The sequence below is a fragment of the Mytilus trossulus genome, chromosome 5 (genome assembly GCF_036588685.1).
Source record: "Mytilus trossulus isolate FHL-02 chromosome 5, PNRI_Mtr1.1.1.hap1, whole genome shotgun sequence".
NCBI lineage: Eukaryota > Metazoa > Mollusca > Bivalvia > Mytilida > Mytilidae > Mytilus > Mytilus trossulus.
Genome location: NC_086377.1, coordinates 16951960 through 16977806, shown reverse-complemented (window position 1 = coordinate 16977806; position 25847 = coordinate 16951960). Strand labels below are relative to the sequence as shown.

General features: G+C 32.7%; 1 protein-coding gene across 1 annotated transcript; it reads left to right on the top strand.

Moving 5' to 3' along the window:
* The first annotated feature begins 721 nt into the window (after positions 1-721).
* LOC134719463 (uncharacterized) lies at positions 722-24952 on the top strand. The gene is made up of 9 exons (XM_063582455.1): positions 722-1424; positions 11454-11517; positions 13338-13398; positions 15641-15721; positions 17498-17545; positions 19167-19241; positions 19844-19906; positions 22723-22827; positions 24012-24952. Exons 1-9 carry the CDS (start codon positions 1310-1312, stop codon positions 24084-24086), a joined length of 687 nt encoding a protein of 228 aa, XP_063438525.1. The 5' UTR covers positions 722-1309; the 3' UTR covers positions 24087-24952.
* The last annotated feature ends 895 nt before the right edge of the window (positions 24953-25847 follow it).

Below are 25847 nucleotides of genomic sequence, written 5' to 3'. Positions count from 1 at the left end.
ATTAGTTTTTTTTAAACTATAAAACATTCCGTGCTTGGAAAAATATATATTCAGTCCACTGGCCGCATAAGACATGACATTTCTATGATAGTGGTTGTTTAAAGATGGCTGTTGACTTTTTTATTGTCACATTTGTTCATGTTCTCAAATGTTAAAGACTGATTTTCAATTAAACAAATTCAGCATACTTTTCTATCTACATCACTGCTGAAAACGTACGATGAGTTGACATGTCATGCAGACAACGTTTTGTTGATCCTTGTATAGAAAACTGTTCTATTTATTCTGCCATATGCAACAATACTAAAATTTTCTAAACTTACCCCTTTTTATAAGAAAAACCTGGATGAAACAGTTATGTGTGGTGTTAGTACTTTATTATTCTATTTTAAAAAATAAAAGCCAAATAGTAGCATGGCCTTCTTCAAACGGAGCTTGTTTATATTATTTATGCCCACCATTTTCCACCAAATTTATGAATTTTTGGAAGTCTTTTCAAATAGTTCTCTAGAAAACAATTCATATTGTAAATATACACACTGCAGTTATTGATAAATAAAAGAAATGCCCTACTTTATGACATTATCACGTGAGTTGTGTATGTAAAATCACATCGGATACGGACAATCTTGAAACATCCGCATGACAAAAGTCGTAATTGTTTTGATATTGGGATGTGCCATAAACCAACAATCTTATTTTCGTGAAAGCGTCCATTCTTACTACTATAAATAACGTCTCATGACGGTTTAGTTTTAAATATATTTACAAAGTTTATATCATTCAATCAAAATCACATCTATATTTTTATCTTATTATTGTGGGTACACATTTAATCTACATTATATAGAGATTGCATGCAGAGTACATACATGTACATGAATGTATATTACCCGGTGTCATATGATTATGACGTGCAAGTAATCAGCTGAAGGTTAAATATGTAATCAATGAAAATTTCTACACGTCTATTAATTGTTTATTATTGAATTGAAAATAGAAAGTAATCATATTGTTTCAAAAGATACTTTGCCAGTTTAAAATTACATGTGGATTTAAAACAACATACCTGCATTATACAGTGTTTTGTGTTGTTTCGGCAGTGTTGCATATTGTTTCTGATTGGAATAGATTGAGTATAATTTGTTAAGACGAGCAGTTTCAGAACATCAAGTCAAATATTTGTTAAATACAGAAAAAGAAATAATCACAAATAAATTCTTGATGAATTGAATACAGTTTATTTACATGAAAACTAATATGTTCTGTAAATTCGTATTGCAACTGTCAACTAATTCATAAAACAATAATGGCATTACCGGAATTTGTAATAACATTAATTGGAAATGACACAGTCGGAAAAACCTCTATAGTGAACAGATTACGATATGGAACTTATCAACCTCACTATATCTATACACAGGGTGAGTTAAAATTTTATATATTGTATACATATTAGAATATGGAACACATAAACCCCATTATACTGCAATCAGCAAGTTTACTGTACAGATAAAGCTATACGTATAAACGTTAGCTTTATACGTCAATGAACCCAACTGACCTATAAGCCCCGCCTCCTTATTGTATTTCATCAACAACATCACGTCACGACCATGACAACGTAAAGTAACAATGGTCAAACTTTTATGTCTTCAAATTGGTTATTTATATATCATGTTTATCAGATGTTATTAATTAAGTTCATTTTCCCTTTCTAATTCCTTAATACGCCAATGTCTTACGCTCATAGGGAAATACCCAAAAATGGTACCTCAAGAGGGAAATTCCAAACGCTTTTTTTAACAATTTTTGTTACATGTTTTTTTTTCATTTTTCATTTTTTTTTCGATTTCAGTATAAAAACAATATACGTATAGTGTCTTGAAATATGAAATTTATTTGTATTCGGCACGAAACGGGAAAATGCTCGGTAGAACCTCGCATTTTCCCGTTTCTAAGCCTCATACAAATAAATTTCATATTTCAAGACACTATACGTATATTGTCTAATTACCTCTTAACCCAGGATATGTTATAAATGTTTTATAATACTGCACAATCACAGGGGAAAACAGTAAAGGATGTCTGCTTGTCATGTTTTGGAATTTTTGTCAGAAATTTGGAATCCTCTGGTTTTATTCATTTGAATGCCTTAAAAAAGTTTCCCCATGAACCCCCATTTTTCTTTTTATAAATCTTTTACATGTTTTATTACAGTCATTTGTAAAAGTCTTATATTTTTTTTAATAGTATTTGAGAACTTTAATTGGTCAATGATAAAGCTATGAAAAATCAAGAGAGAACATTTTCCCGCCAAAATTCCAATGGCTAATATCTCGAAAACAAGCAAATTGACCCCTGTATTTGTTTTGCTTTTTTGATTCCTAAATTTATTCCCTATCAATTTATACTAGTTTTAGAAAAGTTGTTTATTTTAAAACTTAGCAGCGAACATCCTTAACAGACTTAGATATGGGAAATATCAACCTAATTACCTCTACTCCCCGGATAAGATAGAAATGTATGTTAATTTTTCTCCAGCACATGGCAAAACATCCACTGTAAACAGAAATAACATATGACACATATCAACCTCCCTACCTAAAAACACAGGGGGAGTTATAAATACGTTTATACTCAAACATAGAAGGGGACGAATTTACCTTAAAAGGTGTAATACCCCTATTTATTTTCCCCTATTTGTCTATGTTGAATTAGCACTTTGAAAAATTGTGCAGATTTATCTTTGTTTTGGTAAAGTCCAGTACTATACTCAAACTTTCACATTACATTTCATTGCAAAAGAAAACGACTATCGTTGGAAGTTAACCAATCACATTTTCACCTCTGTTTTTGATCTCTGTACAGCTTTAGTAACCATTTAAACTCAAGTTTCCAAAATATTCTAAAGAACCCCCCCCAAAAAAAAAATAAAAATAAATAATGGACGCTTTGAAATATCCAAGATATATGTTGATGACCCAGATTTCATTTACCTGTATTACATGTAGGATTAAATACCGACTACTGTCAAATTGAAGGGAATATTGTTTTAGACTCATTTTCGTATGCGCTGTATGTGATGTACTATGATTTGGTTGTATTTCTCAATTTATTTTACTTGACTGGACGGATTTTAACCGGTTCGCTCATAATAAACCAGTCCGTCTATAGATGGGTGTTTTTAGAATAAATTCACCAATGAAGTGTCCAGTCACTCTCTTGTAAATTCCTTTGATGACACTGATATAGGTGATTAGAAATCAGTTATCATTATAACGGCAATCATCCTTATCACACACATCTTCAAATAGACTGTCCTTGTGCAAATTAAAACGTAAGCTCTACCATATCAATGGAAATAACATTGGTAATATGACACCTTTTAACCAAATGTATCTAGGAATCGATCAGAGTTGAGAAACAACAATTGTAAACATACTAAAATTTGAGACTTCTCCTATACACAGGGTAAGCAGTAACTGTAGTTACTTCTGTATCACATTTGAGTTAATCACTATATTTGTGAATAATAGTACTAGTATATTAAAGTATGGGACTAACAATCTCCCTGATTCTACACACATAATCAGTTATAAATGTTTATTCTACTCCATCCAATAAAGGATGCAAATATGGTACTTAATCTATATACAGAGTAAATAACTAATTGAGTATTCTAATTGATATTATACTCATTCAGCGTTAAAATACTAAATCCCTGTGATGTGTTTTAGTCGATTTTAGTCTCTGATGCATGATTTTTTACTATTAATTGGTTTTGGCTTTTAACTAGCTGTCAGTAACTGCGAGTACTCTCAAATCGTATTTTCTTGTTAATTCGACCTGTTGATACTGTTTATAATGCTTTTTTGTCATTTTTGATTTATATGGATCTTGTCTGTACACCAGCTTTGATTATTTGTAATATCTTCAATTTTTCACTTATTCTTACAACATTTGTATAAACTTCAAGATTATAAAAAAAACGTTTTTTTTCTAAAGTGAACATTGATTGGTTAAATATTTCTCAGTGTGTTTGAATTTGTTTGTTAGCCTTTTGGTCATGAATGTTTGTCTCTAATATTTAATTAACTGCATTTGTATTCAGATATCGCAGATCAAATTTATTCGTTCATTGTGTAATCATACGTTTTTTGATTGAGTTAAGTCTGCCAATTGATATTTTATCGTATGTTTTTCTCTGTTGTGATGTTATGCTATTGTTTCAGAAAAAGGGAGAAAGTTTGGATCCATTAAAACGTTTAATCCCGCTGCAAATATTTGCACCTGTCCTAAGTCAGGAATCTGATGTACAGTAGTTGTCGTTTGTTTATGTAATATATACGTGTTTCTCGTTTCTCGTTTTGTTTATATAGATTAGACCGTTGGTTTTCCCGTTTGAATGGTTTTACACTAGTAATTTTGGGGCCCTTTATAGCTTGTTGTTCGGTGTGAGCCAAGGCTCCGTGTTGAAGGCCGTACTTTAACCTATAATGGTTTAATTTTCAAATTGTGATTTGGATGGAGAGTTGTCTCATTGGCACTCACACCACATCTTCCTATATCTATTGGTAAAACATATATTGTGAACAACATATCAAACTAACTGCCTCTTCTAAAAGAGTAAGTTATAAAAATGTGTTCTACTTCATGAATCTATGACAACATCAGTGTGTGTGGATCATACCAATCAGAATATCAACACCAACACCTCTATATGTAGGGTATGCCTAACCACAATAACTCTTGATATATACATGATCAAATACCATATATCTTTTGTCAAAAATTTAATGAATCCACATGGTAAATTTGGCAAAATCGTCCGGTAATGATCAGACATAAAAAAAATATTTATGTACCTCTAAATAAACTCATCATAGATACAAGGACTAAAATTTTAATATATAGCTCGAAAGATTGTCGTTCATGTCATTCCCAAAATAGCCCGTTTGCGATTTCATCAGTTTTCTTTGCTACTTTAATTTTGTTTTCTTTATCGATTTGTTATATCTGATCATAAATACACCACTGGATAAACTCATCATAGATACCAGGACTAAATTTAGTATACACCAAACTCGCGTTTCGTCTACAGACTTATCAGTGACGCTCGAATCCAAAACAAAATAAAAAAAAGACCAAATTAAGTACGAAGTTGAAGAGCATTGAGGACTTAGATTCCTAAAAGTTTTGCCAAATACAGCATGTTAAAAGAGGGACGAAAGACTCCAAAGGGACAGTCAAACTCGTAAATCTAAAACAAATTGACAACGCCATGGCTAAAAATGAAAAAGACAAACAGAAAAAACAATAGTACACATGACACAACATAGAAAACTAAAGAATAAACAACCCGAACCCCACCAAAAACCAGGGGTGATCTCAGGTGCTCCGGAAGGGTAAGCAGATCCTGCTCCACATGTGGCACCCGGCGTGTTGCTTATGTGATTACAAATCCGGTAAATAGTATAATTCGGTAGGTCAAATTCATGAAAGGGAACGGGATTGTGGTTACGACGTAAGGAACATATCCGATATCATTTGTGAAACGGTTATTCCATAACGGTCAACCAACTCGTGATGGCGTCCGTAAAATTTACGAAGGGATGATTTCAACTTCACCATTTGGAACTCTTGGTTTAATAGCTTCTTTGTGAGCAGTAACCCTCTATCAAGAAAATCATGATAGGAAATGCAAGCACGGGAATATCGTATCAATTGGGAGATATGTACCCCGTATGCAGGTGCTGCTGGAATGTTGCTACTTAGAAATGGAAAGCTCACAATTGGAAAGCTGAAATCATCTCTTTTGTCGTAAAGTTTTGTCTTCAACCGACCCTCATTGTCAATTTCTAGATGTAAGTCAAGATATGAAGCCGACTTAACTGTATCTGTAGTATCCTTTATCTCCAATTCGATTGGATAGATGCGATCCACATAGTCACCAAATTTTAAAGTATTACGTTAAAGGTTAGACCTTATGTATGGTACACATTTGTTTTCAAATGTTTTGGAAGTCATTTATGTTCTTCAAACTATCAGTTATTAAATCAGTTACCAAATGTTTATCAACGTGCTGTCTTAAAATGGTTATGAGGCTGATGAAGCAGTATCTAAAGAAAACCTGACAAGTGTGACTGCGCCAAACATTTCATTAAAGAATACATTAATTAGATTCAAAAAACAAAAGCTGAAACGATAGAAGATTCACACTCATACATAAAATAAACAAAGACCCCAACAGTATTCAATAGACATAAAGACATGAAGATGAGCAACACTTCATCCTGTACTGTGATCGTTACTCTGTTTTGAGAAATAAACTATTTACTTCAATATCACCAGACCCTGCTTATCCTCTACGCATAAATGAACTTCCTCCAAATGCTGCCTTAAATGAACTGTTATCTAACAACAACAAAAGTATAGCGAACTTTATCTTGGACTGTGATCGTATCAGAAGAGAAATTATTTAACTATTTTACTTGAACTGTTGAATTTTCTAATAATTTAGACATTCGTCCAAAACTATGTGTTATCTATTTTTCAAATTTTGAACTTTAATTTGTCAGTGCATCGTAAGCCTATCTGGCTGGCTGTAATGTAATATTGTATTGATATGTATCTATTGTATATATACAGGTTGCACTATAATAAATCATTCATTCATTCATTCATAAATCGGTTAATAGAAAAAAGATCAGGCTTACAAAGTAAAACCGAGAGGAACACATCAACTATAAAAAGAAAAGAAAGGACAAAAGAAATACTGAACAAACAAAAAACAGTTAACATACAACGAGACGAACTATTCAATAATGAATGCAATATTTCTGACTTAGAAAAGAACATTTTAAGAAAAAAAATGTTAGTTTGAACCCGGTTCCATTGCTTGGCAAAAACTATGTGCTGCGAAGTTTGTGAATGACTTTAAACATCAATTAGACAAAATTTGGAAGGTTTAGGAATAATTTTACTGCAAAATACGGATTGTGGCACTGTATAAAAAATATAAAAGGAATCATTGTGTCTGTACCAGATGCGCATCAATGTCACTTTAGTGATGGTCGAGGCCAAAATATTTGAAAATACAAAGCCTTTTAGAATATGAAGAACTATACACCAAAATAGACCACAACGTTTACCAAACGTCGAGCAACCAATCAGAACTTTGCGTGAGGCAGAAACATTCCTTAATTTAAAATGATTTACAAACTTTTTAAGACATGAAATCAGTATGTTCATGCCAGTACCCAAAGTATTCAAAATATTAAGAGCTATACGCAAAAAATAGATCAAAACGTATAGTCAAAGCCGGTGAAGGAATCAGAGCTTAGCTTTAATGAGATACATTCCTGAAATTTGAATAATTTAATAATAAAAAAATCCGTATTTTCATGGCAGTACCAATATATAAAGAAGTTTTTCTACTTTATTGTAAACGCATAGGGGGTATTAAATACTTGTCATCGGTTTTCAAATACAAACAGCAATATTCTAGCATATATGATCTGAACAACCTCCTAGTACACGCTTATGATAATAGATAACCTGCATTAGCTTAAAGATAGTACTTGGATAGTGACAGACTGTCCTTATTATGGGATAGATATAATTAAATTATGTTTAATCGATGACATATATATCTTTATTCTCATAAACCAAAAAACCATGGTACAGAGATATTATAAACATTAATGATATAACATATAGTCGGAATTGATACAAATGTATGATCTACAACTGGAAAAATATTTCCTGTTACATGTTATATACAAAACACATTCTACATGTATATTATATTATATAAAAAAAAAATATTAAACAATGTTTCCCCTATTTAAAGAGTCCAGATGTTTATCAATTTTATTGACAGAAGGACTACTTATATCAAACGTTTAATGTAATAATAATATTAAAATTATAATGTTTATATGCGAATACATCAATATAGCTTTCTGTTTATCACACTACCTCTTTACACAGATAAATTTCTATCATGTTATAAATTTGGTCAGAGAAGTTACAAGGGATCGGAAAAAATCTATTTGAAAAAAAAAATCATTAATTTTTTATACTAGTATCATAAATAGTGCAGATAGATAGTATTCTTCCTTTACAGTACGCAATTGACATTTTCGGTAGATACGTTAAAACAATCAAAAATCAGTTTACCATCTTCCTCTGATTCAAAATATCCGTCAGGTCAATGGGATTAAAATTTTGACTCCACTAATTACACTAGCAATTTTTCATTCATCTTCCATTAGATTTCAACTTTGCATATTATTTAGATTTTGATTAAAGGGGGAGGGGGATTAGAACAAATACAGATAGAAATAATACCGAACAAGTTAATGATATAAAAAAACATATGACCATAAATTATAAGTATGTGATATTCATTTACCAAAAAAATCAACATTGTAAATTTGAAAAATTACGATGAAACTTAAAAAAAAATGCACAACTCAATTCAAAATTACAAAAAAATATGTAACCTTTCTATTCGTAATATATAAAACAATCATCGATGAAACGAAAAAAGGAAGAACAAAATAAAAATAAATAAAAATAACATGAAATTATTCTATTATATTTAAAAATTGCTTGTCATTTGGTTACAAAAGGAAACTATGGGATATCATCCTTTATTATATATATATAGGTACAACTGTACTAGATTATCTGGTTCAATAAGTACATAATCATTACATTTATCTACATTATCATATTGAGGCTTATTAAATGACCCAAAATAAAATTAAACAAAGTCATAAATATATATTTCACAATTTCATTTGGTTTATTCTCATTTCGCCTTAGCTGTCAAAATTTATATATAAAATTAATCCCAGTTTGCCTTAGTACAAATTTTCAGGTAAACAAGAATTAACTAAGGCGAAATGGGAGCTTCTGTAAACATTGTAATTAAGTTATGCTTTGTTTGTATTGCAATTAGTTGATATTTGTTATTTTGATGTCAAATATTACCATGAAATACTATTTAAAAGAATATATATTTTTTTTATTTTTTGTTTACTATTTTGTGTCCCACTTTTTAAAAATGTGTTATTTAAAGTTCTTCTTTTTCTTAAATTGTATTTTTTTTTTACTCATGTATAATATTTTTAAACAAAGTCTTAGTAGAGATGACAAATTGGATAAGGATAATATTTCATATTTTAATGAAAAAATAAAGACAAATATCAAACTATCATAACAAATATTTTATTTCAGTCAGCACTGAATTCAAAGCACAATGTTATTATAACAGCATAAGAAATAGCACTAATACATAAAACATGAGTATTTCCATAACGTTCATATTGTGAAATACAAGACACTAATTTACACATTTGAATGTTCAAAGTTCATCTAATTTCCAAGTTAGAGGATGTATGATGCTGCATCACCATACTGAATATAGTATTTCGTACCATTGTGTAGTGATTCCTTCAAAGTTGCGAATCTTTCTTCTAGTTCCCTGTACTTCTTTGCTTTTCCCCGCATCTTGCCACCTGCTGCATATTGTACCTTCTTTACCTCGTTAGCTGCTTGCTCTTTCTTTAACACATTGATGATTTCGAATATATTTGGATGTGCAGTTTTGACTCTCTTTTTTAACTTGTTATGCCAGCCCTCTAAATGGTTATTTGTTCTGGGTCCTTCTGTTTGGTGGTGGTTCCAGGTTGGTTGTGGGTATCTGCCCTCTAGCCATGTCAGAACTATATAGTCTGTTTATTTGGTGCAAGCATCTGACTGTGGTGCATTGTCCAAGGCATGTAACCAGTAGTCTTCCACACGATCTAAGGGCAGTAATGGTAAAGCTGCTGCACGACGGACTTGTTTGTTGACATCTGGGACATCTTTATACTGAGTTTGAAGCCCATATTCCTGTGTCTTTTTCCATATTGCTTTTGCGTAGTGGAACAAACAACCTTTGAGTTCTGCGTTTGGAAAGACATGAGATACTGCATTTCTTGATGCACATTCAAAGTCAAGGCTCACTTTATTTTGGTATGTTGGACTTTGTCAGCAGGTACCTCGGTTGTTTTTGTTGCCTTCCACTGGTCAAAGCGCTTTGCGTCTCTTCTCCTGGTGGAGGGTGGCTTACTCTTCAGGGCTTGGATTTACTAGAGGATGCTCTGGTTCCTTAGCCTTTGTCCACGTGAGCTTTACGGACACCTGGTCAGAACTTGCGGAAAACTTCCAGGCAGGTTCTTTTCCAGTTAACTTCATGGCTGCTAGTAAGGCATTCAAATCATCTGGAATTTCCATTATGTTTGTCCACAAAGGTTAGTGAGTTGTTTTCAGCTGTGTTCAGTACGAATACTTCAACGTATACCTTAAGTGGTTACACTCACTTTTTTATACTTAATGGAAGAATGTGAATAGTTCTCAATTACCATTATTAATTATAAAGAAATGTGCAAGCCATAGATTGTGAAGTGACAAATGAGAGTTATCCCAAGCCAATTGCTGAGTTTGATTCAGTAATAATGTAGACAAAGCTAACTAATGACCTGATCATTGGTAAATTAATATTTGGACCAAGCTTTAAGAAGTCAAAGAGTACCATGCATTATCTTTATTATATATAATTAAAACAATTTTAAAAATAATATTTATTATTTTATTTAAAATTTCTGTAATATATTTAAATAAGACAGTGGGAAATTCATACAATCAGAGACATATAATACAATATTATATGTCTCTGATACAATTGATACTGAATAATGTTTAATTATAGATTTTTTTCTTCTAAAATCACAATTTTTTAAATCATAAAGTGTCTTTTTATAAATAAATGTTAAAATACTAATCCAAGAGACACAAATCCCTAATTACTTAATGTTTATATTGTTATAAAAACACAGAGCTTTAATTTGTTTATTTATTTTTTTCATCTAAATTCACATTTCGCCTTAGTACAATTCCCATCTCGCCTTAGTATTTATTTTACCTTTTTTACCTGGAATTCACAACTAAGGCGAAATGGGAACACACCTTTCATTTTACATATTATGACCAGTATCCAAGTTTTAATATCATTCTTGATAATAAGTTAATTAAAAATGAATAGTGCCTAATTATTTGCAAGACATGTAAGCAAAGCGAAATAAAAGAAGTATTTAATGTCACCCAATAGTAGTAAGAGACTATGTTTATCTTCTCTTAATGTTTTTCCTTTCCTGATATAAATAACGCATCTAAAATTATATGAGTGTAGAATAAACATTACATCAAAATGAACATAATAATAAATAACTATATCGTTTCTGATGCACAATTGTCTTATATCTACCTTGATTACCAAACTTTGAAAACCAATCATGTAAAACTAATTTAATACATGTGAAACTAAATATACAAAAAAGACTTATTAATAAATATATTTTACTTGTATATGTATATTGATGTTCTCTTTTTTCTTACAGGGGCTGATGAAGTTAGAATACCAAAGTTCAAGGTTGGAAACGATACAGTTAGTTTATTAATTTTGTAAGTAGTACTTCATTCGTTAACTTTGATTACATTATTTAAAAAAAAAACGAAATGAAAAAACAATACCAATGATACAGTGAACCATTCTTTCAAGTATTCAGTCAATTTAAGCAAACTGCCCCAGTGGCTTTGTGGTAGCGTGTTTGCCCCGAATAGAAAATCGTGGATATTAACGCCGATTGAACCTAGTAATACTTATACATTGATGTTTGCTACTCCTTTGTAAAGAGGACGGTTTTTGTCTCGCCTTGACGGAGTCAAACAGCGAGACAAAGGTATGCTGTTTCCGGCGTCGGCGACGGCGTCAACAATGTATTTGTTTGTGATATTGTTTTATGGGGAACAACTAGTGGTATGTCAATGATAATTGGTATGCAGATGTATAACCATTGCCACATCTCATTGCCATCGAGATTATTTGGCTCCGCCCCCTCAGTCATGGTCTTTTGACTTTGAATGGTTTGCATACTTTACATGTATTAGTTTGTGATTAGGTCAGTTTATGGAGATCCACTTGTGGTACGTCAATGTTACTTGGTATACGATTTATTACCATTGCCACATCTCATTGCCATGAAGATTTTTTGGCTCCGCCCCCTCAGTCATGGTCTATTGACCTTAAATGGTTTGCTTACTTTACATGTATTACTTTGTGATTAGGTCAATTTATGGGGATCCACTTGTGGTACATCGATGATAATTGATATGCAGACGTATTAGCATTGTCACATCTCATTGCCATGGAGATTATTTGGCTCCGCCCCCTCAGTCATGGTCTATTGACTTTGATTGGTTTCCTTACATTACTTTATTAGTTTGTGATTAGGTCAATTTATGGGGATCCACTTGTGGTAGGTCATTGATATTTGGTTTGAAATTGTATTAGCATTAATTGGCACAATTTATTGCCAAAATTATAAAAAGGCGAGACATATCTCTGTGTTAACAGTTTTATTATTTGTAGGAGTAAAGGCTTGGACTGCTCTGTGTGAACGTTATATGACCGATTATCCTGACATGTCTTTCTGTCGAATACCAATATATTATAAAATAGATGAAATGGTTTTCTCGATTCACCTCCTTAAAAGAGGGACGAAAGATACCAAAGGGACAGTCAAACTCATAAATATAAAACAAACTAACAACGCCATGGCAAAAAAAGAAAAAGACAAACAGAACAAAAAACAATAGTACAAATGACACAACATAGAAAACTAAAGAATAAACAACACAAACCCCACCAAAAACTAGGGGTGATCTCGGGTGCTCCGGAAGGGTAAGACGATCCTGCTCCATATGCGGCATCCATCGTGTTGCTTATGTGATTACAAATCCGGTAAATAGTCTAATTCGGTAGGTCAAATTCATGAAAGGGAAGGGGATTGTAGTTACGACGTAAGGAACATATCCGATATCATTTGTGAAACGGTTATTTCATTATCTAATATCATGCTCATTTTAATGCAATTAAGTCGGCGATTTTTTATTCTACACTCATATAAAGAATGCATTCATATCAATACTTGAAAGCCAAGGAAGTATAGGAACCATCTAGTGAGCAGGACCTACAAATAGTAAAATATATCTACGGTCAAGTTTACTTGAGGAAGGATAGGAACCGAATCAGCTAGTGAGCAGGACCTACAAATAGTAAAATATATATACGGTCAACTTTACTTGAGGGAAGTTGAAAGCTTAGCTTCTTTCATGATCTTTTTTGCTTTAAATTTTTTAAACAGACAACAGACAATTTTAGAAAAATGTTTGAAAAGTTTGTTATGCATGCATAAAATTTATCATATTGTTTTGCATTTTAGTGACACAGGCGGGCATCATATACAGAGGGGTATTATTCATAAGTTTATAGACGCTGCAGATGTAAGTTTTCACTATGGGATACATGATTGAATGGATTGACGTATATGTGTGTTAAAGTTATTTGATAGTGATGTAACACGTCTTTTGATAAACTGAAACATTTTTATCTTATGATACAAGAATCGATGTCTTATATGTGAATTTTTCTACGGTGTCCTTTTCCATGTTTTTTGCATTTTCACTGTCGTTATGCATGGCGCGTTTCGTCATATGCGCTCGAAATAAACAGTCAGAATCGCCTTTCGTTAGCCATGATGTGTTTTTATACTTTTTGTTTTGTTTTCCTTTTTTTGTCATGATGTTGCCGGTTTATTATTAACTTATTGTTTTCAATGTATTTTAATATAATTTGGATAAACCAAAGGCAAACTATTAAAATTTAAAAAATTTTAAAAAATATAATAAACAGTAAATTTACAACAACAAATAATCAGAAACCTGTTCCTGCAACTGTTGCAATATTTACTTGATGAAAAGTTCTAATATTTTCCCTGACCTGTCTCATATTTACCAGCTTCTTAATTCGTATAAATCATTTATGTATATCGAGTTTCACGGATTTGAAAAAGTTATAATTTAATACTTACGTTCATTGTATTTGCTTTGTAAATCGGTAAATAACGTTATGCTGAAAATTATTAATAATATCTGGAAACAATAGGAAGCTGTGTATAGTCAATATCCATTCGTCTCAACTCGACCGATTCCGTACCCTCATCTAATATATGGAGAGTAGCTTTACCGATGATTGCCGAATGAGTCAATATGCATTCGTCTCAACTCGACCGATTCCGTACCCTCATCTAATATATGGAGAGTAGCTTTACCGATGATTGCCGAATGAGTCAATATGCATTCGTCTCAACTCGACCGATTCCGTACCCTCATCTAATATATGGAGAGTAGCTTTACCGAGGATTGCCGAATGAGTCAATATGCATTCGTCTCAACTCGACCGATTCCGTACCCTCATCTAATATATGGAGAGTAGCTTTACCGAGGATTGCCGAATGAGTCAATATGCATTCGTCTCAACTCGAACGATTCCGTACCCTCATCTAATATATGGAGAGTAGCTTTACCGAGGATTGCCGAATGAGTCAATATGCATTCGTCTCAACTCGACCGATTCCGTACCCTCATCTAATATATGGAGAGTAGCTTTACCGAGGATTGCCGAATGAGTCAATATGCATTCGTCTCAACTCGACCGATTCCGTACCCTCATCTAATATATGGAGAGTAGCTTTACCGATGATTGCCGAATGAGTCAATATGCATTCGTCTCAACTCGACCGATTCCGTACCCTCATCTAATATATGGAGAGTAGCTTTACCGATGATTGCCGAATGAGTCAATATGCATTCGTCTCAACTCGCCCGATTCCGTACCCTCATCTAATATATGGAGAGTAGCTTTACCGATGATTGCCGAATGAGTCAATATGCATTCGTCTCAACTCGACCGATTCCGTACCCTCATCTAATATATGGAGAGTAGCTTTACCGATGATTGCCGAATGAGTCAATATGCATTCGTCTCAACTCGACCGATTCCGTACCCTCATCTAATATATGGAGAGTAGCTTTACCGAGGATTGCCGAATGAGTCAATATGCATTCGTCTCAACTCGACCGATTCCGTACCCTCATCTAATATATGGAGAGTAGCTTTACCGAGGATTGCCGAATGAGTCAATATGCATTCGTCTCAACTCGAACGATTCCGTACCCTCATCTAATATATGGAGAGTAGCTTTACCGAGGATTGCCGAATGAGTCAATATGCATTCGTCTCAACTCGACCGATTCCGTACCCTCATCTAATATATGGAGAGTAGCTTTACCGAGGATTGCCGAATGAGTCAATATGCATTCGTCTCAACTCGACCGATTCCGTACCCTCATCTAATATATGGAGAGTAGCTTTACCGATGATTGCCGAATGAGTCAATATGCATTCGTCTCAACTCGACCGATTCCGTACCCTCATCTAATATATGGAGAGTAGCTTTACCGATGATTGCCGAATGAGTCAATATGCATTCGTCTCAACTCGCCCGATTCCGTACCCTCATCTAATATATGGAGAGTAGCTTTACCGATGATTGCCGAATGAGTCAATATGCATTCGTCTCAACTCAACCGATTCCATACCCTCATCTAATATATGGAGAGTAGCTTTACCGAGGATTACCGAATGAGTCAATATGATAAATGTTTTATTTTTTCAATACTTCAGGCTGTCATAATTGTCTATGATATTTCAAAGGAAAAGTCTTTCCGAAAGATTCCAGAGTGGATCCAAATGACAAAGAAAAGGGTATATATTATATTTACATTTGACTTCAGTAGACAAGTTAACGGTTCCACCACATTCACAACATTTTTAGTGTCCAATGCCACCTTTATAACGCTGTAAATAAGGAAGGTTGTTATTTCATCTTTACAACGTAGTACGCGAAAAGTGTCAAAGTCACATCTCCAACTCGAAATATCCTAAATTGTTAAATTATAAGATATTTTTATAAGTGGGAGAGGAGGGGTGCTTATTTCTTGCTACTTTATTTTTTTATAATTTCTCCCTCTGTTTTTTTTATACTGTACCCTTATTTTGACGGTTTACCCTTATGTCTGTTTTGTTCACGCATCGTTTTAAATACTAGTATAATGGAATGTGATGCGACTGTCATACAAGTGAGATGTTTAGCGCTATGAAACCAGGTTCAATCCTCATTTTTCTACATTTTAAAATGCATGTACCAAGTCAGGAATATGACAGTTGTTGTCGATTCATTCGATGTGTTTTATCAATTAATATTGCCATTTGATTATGGAATTTGAATTCCTTTTTGAATTTTCGACGGAGTTCAGTATTTTTGTGATTTTACTGTTTATTTATTATGACCATTATTCTCATTTTTTCAATTTGTTTGATTATTTCTATGTATATTTTTTTCAAACATATTTGTTTTGCACTTTATACCTATAAATCTCTTTATTTTCTGTAAATCAATCCAGAACCGTAGAGGCCTCATTGTCATTGTTACAATTTCTTAACCTGGTCAGGTCCGAAATTGAACATTTACGTATAAAGAACAAACTAATCACAAATGACAAGCGTATGAATTGGTAAGCATATCATTTGTTTCCTATACATACGATTCATCAGTGGCACTAGAAACTAAAAAAAGAATCTTGAAAGTTTTTATGCCTATAAAATGTAATATAATAAGAATGATTTCAGTTTCTGATTGCCTGTCGTCAAAAAAGAAAAATATGACGGTCTGGGCTGTTAAATTTTGCTGAACTGCACATTGATGAGATTAAAACAGTGTAATGTCTTTCATTATCATTTCAATACATTACACGTGTGCATCATGTGTAGCAGGATCTGCTTTCCCTTCCGGAGCACCTGAGATCACTCCAAGTTTTTTGTGGGGTTCGTGTTGTTTATTTCTTTAGTTTTCTTTGTAATGTCATTGGATACTATTGGTTTGTCTGTTTGTCTTATTCATTTTTAGCCATGGCGTTTTCAGTTTGTTTTCGATTGATGAGTTTGAATGTCCCTCTTTTACCCTAATTGGCTTTTATATCATATACTTCCACTTTGCCCTTTATTTATAATATTCATCCACATTCCAATGAACATTGTAAACAGAGAATCATATACTCAGTAAGAAAAAAATATTTATGATGAGGCCCGAGTTGCTTCAGATGACAGCAAAACATATATAACAAGAAATACTGAACTCAAAGGCAAGTTATAAAAAACTATAAAAACTTAAAATAAAAACTGGAATAAGTGAAAAACAAACTGTTTCATTCATAACTCGCAATTGGTACAGTATTTTTTCCAACGTAAATTGTGGCTTAAACCTGGTTTTACACTAACCTTAACCTCCAACGTGTATGAAATTATTTTAAAGTTCCGGTATTTTGACAAAAAATACAAAAAAAAACAAAAAAATAATGCTAAGTTTGTTAAGCTTGACGTGTGTGTATAGAACATTTTCAGTCCTGTTTATTTTTGGGGTTTAAAATTATATCTTTAATATATTATATACTTTTATTATCCTGTGATGTTTTTTTTCTACAGAAACTTCAGGATGTCAATGAAAATTCGGCGATTGGTTCCTCACCAGACGTAAGACTTTTTTGATTTAGTAGAACTGCCGTTTTATAATCTAATGCATCATGGGTAATAGTTTCAAAAGTGTACACCAAATCGACGTGATTGGTTAAAAATGGCATAAACAATGAAAATTAAAAGAATGACGTGACGTTATTTTCATTTTGGAGTACGAAAAATGAAATTACCCATGAGTCCTCTGATTCTGAAAATGCAAATTATCTCGTAGCAATAGAAATTATATTACCTATGAACAAACAAACGTCAACACGTCAACTTAAAAAGTTCTCATACTAAGGATCGCTTATTTTGACATTTTATTGAATTCTGGAATGTTTTTCCAATTAAATGGAGTATAGTTCAATATGAAAATTTAAATGCATTCAATTAAATGATCAATTCTGTCAAAATGCATTTTAAATAAACAACATTATGAATTTTCGAATGAAATTTAATGTTTAATATCAAACATCTCAAAAAGAGACAAGAGAGCAATACTTAAACTCATCATAGGTACCAGGATTAAAATTTGGTAAACTAGAAACGTGATTCGTCTACAAATGTCTCATTAGCTATGATTAAAGTTCAAAAGGCAAATAAAGTACGAAGTCGGAGAGCATTTGTGACCAAAAAGGTTTTGCCAGACAGATTTGTTAATCTTTTCCTGCGTAATTCTGAGATTGACATGGTGAAATGTACTATTATGTTGGTTATTTGTAAGTTTCTTTGTCTTGAATGGGCTTGCATTTATTTGTACTGTATTCCTTTCACATGATGTTGTCATTTTAGTGGTATCTTTAACATTGTCATATAAGCGGGAGGATTTGCTAACCATTAAACCAGGTTCACCTCATAATTTTTTTCTTAAATGTACTGTACCAAGTTAGGAATCTGGAAGTTTTGTCTGGCGTACTAAATTATAATCCTGGTACCTTTGATGAATTTTTATAAAGTAATTTGAATTTGTATGTTGGCGTATGTTTTTGTAGAAGTTCTAGTTTCTGTTGTTCCGTTGTTTTCCTTTTGTGGTTGATGTACTGTATACTACTACTGCCTTTATTTAGATCATCAGTAGTTTTTCGAAAACATTCAAAGTTTTGTAAACAGATAATGTATAATGATAATTTATGTCAACAATGACGTGCTGGCTACTGGGCTGGTGATTAGACAGCATGGTCAAAATGACAACAAATGAAAAGACCAATAACAATAACAAAATAATATACACATGATACATTAAACATTATAACAAACAATCAGGGTTGGCCTGCGGAGTAAACCATTATAGGTCTAAGTGCAGGCTTCAACACGGAGCCTTGGTGCATACCGAATATCAAGCTATTAAGGGCCCCAAAATAAATAGTGCGAAATATTCGAACAAGAAAACCAACAGTCTATTCGTCTAGTTGATAAAACAATGACAAACAAGAAATATTTATGAACCACTTCAACAAACGACAATCCATGAACAACAGGTTCGTGAATTAAGACAGGGACAATCAAATACAGCGCGTTTGAACGTTTAAACAGGCACCAACCTTCACCCTATTCTGAAATAATAGCATAACATCACAGCATACAAAAACATAATATAAAATGTCAATTAGATGCATAGGTGTGTGTTTTTATCAAACAGGATGATGACCCTCTCCTAATGATAATAGGAAATAAAACAGACCTTTCAGCAACTGATGTACGATGGAGCAGTGAGGTAAGTTATATGGATAAAGGAAGATGTGGTATAAGTGCCAATGAGACAAATCTCCATCCAAATAACAATAATTCAAGGTACGGCCTTCAATACAGAGCCTTAGCTCTCACCGAACAGCAAGATATAAAGGGCCTCCAAAATTAGTAATGTAAAATCATTCAAACGGGAAAACCAATGGTCTAATCTATATATGCAACACTAAATATCTAGTAACGCATTTATAGTTTGGCAACTCTTTGACTTAATATAAGTAAATATCATTTGCCTTTGCCTTTTAGATTTGCCTTTGATTGTATTGGGAAAACCCTAGCTGGCATCTACTTAAAACTTTTTAGTTTTAACAAATGGTATTATATTCTTGAAAAATAAAGTACAGAAAATGATGAAATGCTAAAATAAAAATGATTAGAGGATAATAAGCAAAATGAATCAATAAAATAGAAAAATGTATTTAAACATTAATTAATACAGAAGTGAAGGAGCATCCATCTAGAACCGTATTACACAATTGTAGGTCATTATACCTGATACTGGATGTTTAACTAAAATTTTGTAATATAACGATTTTATAGCATTTGTTATATTATATTGATTCTTTGCAGACGACTGACAACGACGAACCCAAGGAAATTAGGCGTTCTGTAAAAGAAAATCAACTTAGAAAGGTATGTTTTCATGATTATAGTCTAAACATGTGTTTAAGAAATTAAACGTTCTATAAAAGAAAATCAATTTACAATTGACTGTCCCTTTGGTATTTTTCGTCCCTCTTTTACAAATATATGTTACAGTCTAAACATGTGTTTAAGAAATTAAGCGTTCTGTAAATGAAAATCAACTTAGAAAGGTTTGTTATAGTCTAAACAAGTGTTTTAGAAATTAAACGTTCTGTAACACAACGTCAACTTTAAAGGGTATGTTAAAGTCTAAAAATGTGTTTAAGAAATTAAACGTTCTATAAAAGAAAATCAATTTACAATTGACTGTCCCTTTGGTATCTTTCGTCCCTCTTTTACAAATATATGTTACAGTCTAAACATGTGTTTAAGAAATTAAGCGTTCTGTAAATGAAAATCAACTTAGAAAGGTTTGTTAATGTCTAAACATGTGTTTAAGAAATTCAGCGTAATGAAAAAAGAAAATCAACTTAAAAGTGTATGTTATAGTCTAAACATGTGTTTAAGAAATTAAACGCCCTGTAAAAGAACATAACTTAGACAGGTATGTTATAGTATAAACATGTGTTTTCAAAATTAAACGTCATGTATAAAACAAAACTTAGAAAGGTTTATTACAGTCTAAACAGGAGTTTAAGAAATTAAACGTTCTGTAGAAGAACATCAACTTAAAAGGGTATTATATAGTCTGAATAAATATAATTTAATTTTGGATGTAACGCGTCTTCTGATTAACTGACGTCATTTGTTATGAGCCTATATACATAACTTAGTCATGTGACCGTGACGTCATCAACGTTTTTAGCTCACCGGGCCCGAAGGGCCAAGTGAGATTTCGTCATCACTTGGCGTCCGTCGTTCGTCGTCCGTCGTCCGGCGTTAACTTTTACAAAAATCTTCTCCTCTGAAACTACTAAGCCAAATTAAGCCAAACTTGGCCACAATCATCATTGATTTATCTAGTTTAAAATTTGTGTTTTTTACCCGACCAACCAACCAATATGGCCGCCATGGCTAAAAATAGAACATAGGGGTAAAATGGAGTTTTTGGCATATAACTCAAAAACCAAAGCATTTAGAGCAAATCTGGGGGTTAAATTGTTTATCATGTCAAGATCTATCTGGCCTGAAATTTTCAGATGAATCAGACAACCCATTGTTGGGTTGCTGCCCCTAAATTGGTAATAGTAAGGAAATTTTACTGTTTTTGGTTATTATCTTGAATATTATTATAGATGGAGATAAACTGTAAAGAGCAATAATGTTCAGCAAAGTAAGATTTACAAATAAGTCAACATGATCAAAATGGTCAGTTGACCCCTTTAGGAGTTATTGCCCTTTTTGCAATTTTTAACCATTTTTCGTAAATCTTAGTTAACTTTTACAAATATCTTCTTTTCAGAAACTACTGGGCCAAATTTTACCAAATATAGCCAGAATCATTATTAGGCTATCTAGTTTAAAAAGTGTGTTTTGTGACCTGGCAAACCAACCAAGATGGCCGCTACGGCTAAAAATAGAACATAGGGGTAAAATGCAGTTTTTGGCTTATAACTCAAAAACCAAAGCATTTAGACTAAATCTGACATGGGGGTTAAATTGTTTATCAGGTCAAGATCTATCTGCCCTGAAATTTTCAGATGAATTAGACAACCCATTGTTGGGTTGCTGCCCCTAATTTAGTAATTTTAAGGAAATTTTACTGTTTTTGGTTATTATCTTGAATATTATTATAGATGGAGATAAACTGTAAACAGCAAAAATGTACAGCAATTTAAGACTCAAAAATAAGTCAAAATGACCAAAATGGTCAATTGACCCCCTAAGAAGTTATTGTCCTATATACATGATATAATAAATTATTAACAATTTTCATAAAATTTGTAAATTTTTACTAACATTTTCCACTGAAACTACACGGACAAGTTCATTATAGATAGAGATAATTGTAAGCAGCAAGAATGTTCAGTAAAGTAAGATGTACAAACACATCACAATCACCTAAACACAATTTTGTCATGAACTGTCTGCTTCCTTTGTTTAATTCACATATACCAAGGTGAGCGACACAGGCTCTTTAGAGCCTCTAGTTTCGTGGTTTTCTACGCTTTAAAAAGGAATTCAGAATTAAATTATAAGAAATTACTGTATTATTTTTTCTGTCTATTCGAAATAACATAAAAAAATGTGTTGCACACTGTTAAATAACCCGCTACGCGCATTATTCAGTGTGCACCATATTTTTTTATGTTATTTCTTCATAGACAGAAAAAATATTACAGTCATTCCTTAAAAAATAAAGATGCAAGTCAGATACGAATCCATGACTTTTAAAAAAACAAAGTAAAAAACACAAAAAGTGAAAAACACAAAAGTGAAAAACACAAAAGAAAAAACACAAATAAAACCAGCAAAATCTGGTTATCAATGAGCTCAAACAGTGAGGTGATAAAAACAGAAATGATCAAAACCTCATGCATCCGATAAAGAACAGAAAAACTATTTAACAAATATCATGTAGACCGTTAGGGAGCTACCATTTGATTAAAAAGGGGGGCTAGGATGAAAAATGTTGTCCTGATTTTTTTATTTATAATCTCTGTCCTGCCTTTTTATTTATTTGTTCACTCTTTATGGTCCTTCTTTTTTTCTTTGTTAAACTCCTGTTCTATCTTATGTATTCCCCCCCCCCCCCCCCCCCGCCTCATAAAAATCAAATGGTAGCTCTCTTACCTAAGAGATTGGATACTACTTCTTTGTGTATATTTTTACATGGGATATACCAAATTGGCTTTACATTATAGACAGCAGCTGCCAACAACATAAGTATGTACAAAGAAGTCAGTGCTAAGGCTGATATAAACATAGATCTGACATTTAAATCAGTGGTGGAAAAACTTATAGAACTGGTAAGTATTCAAAGCAAAAACTACTTAACCTTTCCGCCATTTTGTTAAAGATTATAAGTTATAATTTCTTGTGTGGAATGATACAGCCGGCTATGACTCTGGACAATACAATATTTAGGTATGTTGCTGGTTGTCATTAAAATACATGAGTTTGCTACCGTGCAATGCTATCTGTTTTCATGATATTGACAATAGAAATCGTGTAATAAAGCAGATTTGAGCCTCCTGCTTTAATTGTCATTTTAAAAAAAGATCGAATTTTACTATCGTGTTCCTTAGCAGATTTAGGTCCACTGTTAAGATTGTCATCAAATATAGTTTTTTACGTTTAATTTTTGCTATCGTGTTCTTCAGCAGATTATAGCATACTGTTACGATTTCCATCAAAATAAGTTTATTTTTGCTATCGTGTTCTACAGTATATGTTATATGGTTCACTACTGACCCCCTACATATCCATAGAGGGTTAGAATAATCCATAGGGGGTGATGCCGAAGGCCGAATCCCCTATGGATTTTATTCACCCACGTGACGGCGTTACACCAATCACAGCGTGATCATTTACCCGCGGTGCTATAACAGCTTTTAGCATATTGTTGAGATTGACATCAGAATACGTTCAATTTTTGCTGTCGTTTTCTGCAGCAGCTTAAAACGCGTTTCTGGCGTATTCAGGTGGTACCCAACACTTGAACTAAAATTAATTTGGCTCGTTTTATTTTCTTAAAATTTTGATGAAGTATGTTCTTTGAACCTTTGACAAAAATATAAAATTTTCAAAAAAATTAAACCAACCGTTTAATCAGTAAAAAATAGACTGGTTAATATGTAGCAGTTTGACAAAAATATATTTTGATCATTGAGAAGCCTAATAACACGACGTCATTAAACATTCTGCTGGTTTAACAGTGTTAGGTACCATCTAATGAACCTATTGTCTTAACCATTGGGTAGGGTTTTAACAAGGCTTAGCCCTTACATTTCTACGAGTGACCTGCTTTCTTTTGTAAGCTCTTCAATGTTTTTAATAAGGTTGGTGCTTACATATACTTTGGCCTCGGGCATCACTGAAGAGACATAGATAGTCGAAAGCGCATCTAATCCAGTAAAATTCGTACATTAATGTTAATACATCTAAAGCAATAATAAGAAGTACACTTTCACCATGTTGTTGTATATTTCAGAGAGGAACGTCTAAAGCATTGAATGGAAACATGAAAGAATCAAAGCCATGGCATAAATTCTGTGATATTTTGTGATGAATATTGACATTTCTAGAAAAAAAAAACAATTATGATATTTTGTGCCAAATTTTTTACTTTCTAGAAATAATTATGTGATATTTGAAAATCCTATTATACGACATTTCTTGAAAAATTCTCGTCTATCAGTCATGTCCGTCACCGTTGTAGACCGTGGTCTTTAAAAGTACTCACAATATGAAGTTCGTGAAAGCATTGGCGAACAAAAGATGTGGACGACGGACCATATACAAGGGTTTGAATGCGACCCTTAAGTTTTTATTCTCTAATTTTCGACCACTCTTTCTTCATACTTTATATATTTTGACAATTGTTTTCTTTTCTTTATAAGTCAGCACCCCATTAGTCTCTATTTTTTATGTTACTTTTCCCTATTTTTTATAATTTTATTACGCTAATATTATAGGGTTAATTATTGCATGAACATTGGGGAATATTGCCCCGAGTAGAATTTTATATTTCACGAGCTTGTGAGTGCAATATATGTTCTAAAAGGGACATTATTCCCCAATATTCATGCAATAACCCTTTAATTGTATAGCAATGTAATATTTGAAAGTAAAAATTGGTTTAAACTAAGATTTTGTCGTTGATGACGTCATGAATTTTGAAAATGTATTGCACTAGTGCAATATTAGAATTTATTGCACGCTAACTTTTGGTTACTTTCTGTGAGAAATATTATATTGCTATGCAATAATTATAGTTTTGCTCTTTTCAAAACTTGTCTCACCCTGTAAATCCTGATATGATATTGCCTAAATGCACTATTCATCCGAAGCATCAAACTATTAATTGAAATATTAAACTTTTCCATTTACCAATGCATAAATTAACCATGAGATTAAATAAATTGAGTTAAACTTTACTAGCACTATTTTATATGTGAAACTCCTGAAATGATATTTCACGAACAGAGATTGATCGGTTAGTGCAATTTTTACCATTATAACCAAAATACATGTAACACATCAGGATTATCGTCCCAGGATGTTGATAACGTTTAAAAAAATGTGATACAAGTTCATCAAAGGAAGTGTTTACCGAAATTGAATAGCTTTACAGCCCTCGCACGATCGGATCGGTACCCGAAGGCGTTTGATGAGCGTTTAAATATTTACTGCAGTGTTTCATGAACAGGTGGAGGACGCCATTTTGGTAGGCTGCCATCTTGGTTTGGTCTGTTGACTATTTTATGGTATATCTTCACAACGACAACAAGTATTATTTTTGTACCTTTGTTTATACATATTGGTAGTGTAATCAATATGTATTGGTTGAGACTTTTCCACGTGTCAGTGAACAAACCTCCATCAGGCACGGGAAATAAATGTATGCATCCTGAAATTGCAATAATTCGTCTCGCATTTCTATCCATTTTTAAACAATTGCAATAGTGAATGCAAGCTAAAAGTTCGAAATTTACAGTACTTCAAAGAATTTATCCCCCTTTTCACTGTAGATTTTTCCCCTTTTACTTTTGTCAATTCAAAGGTCTTAAAGGTCCCTAATTCTGCTACTCTATGAACGAACTGTATGGGTACATGTCAGATAAATACCCATGACCACGATGAGGATAATAATGATGACGACGACGATGATGGTGACGATGGCGACGATTGTGATAATTTGGTGTTTATGTCCAATGACAACTATCTCATACAAAACAGAATGGGAAATTGTGAAGGAGGGGCAAAAGATACTAAAAATTAAAAACACAAAATTACTGAACTCCGAGGAAAATTCAAAAAGGAAAGT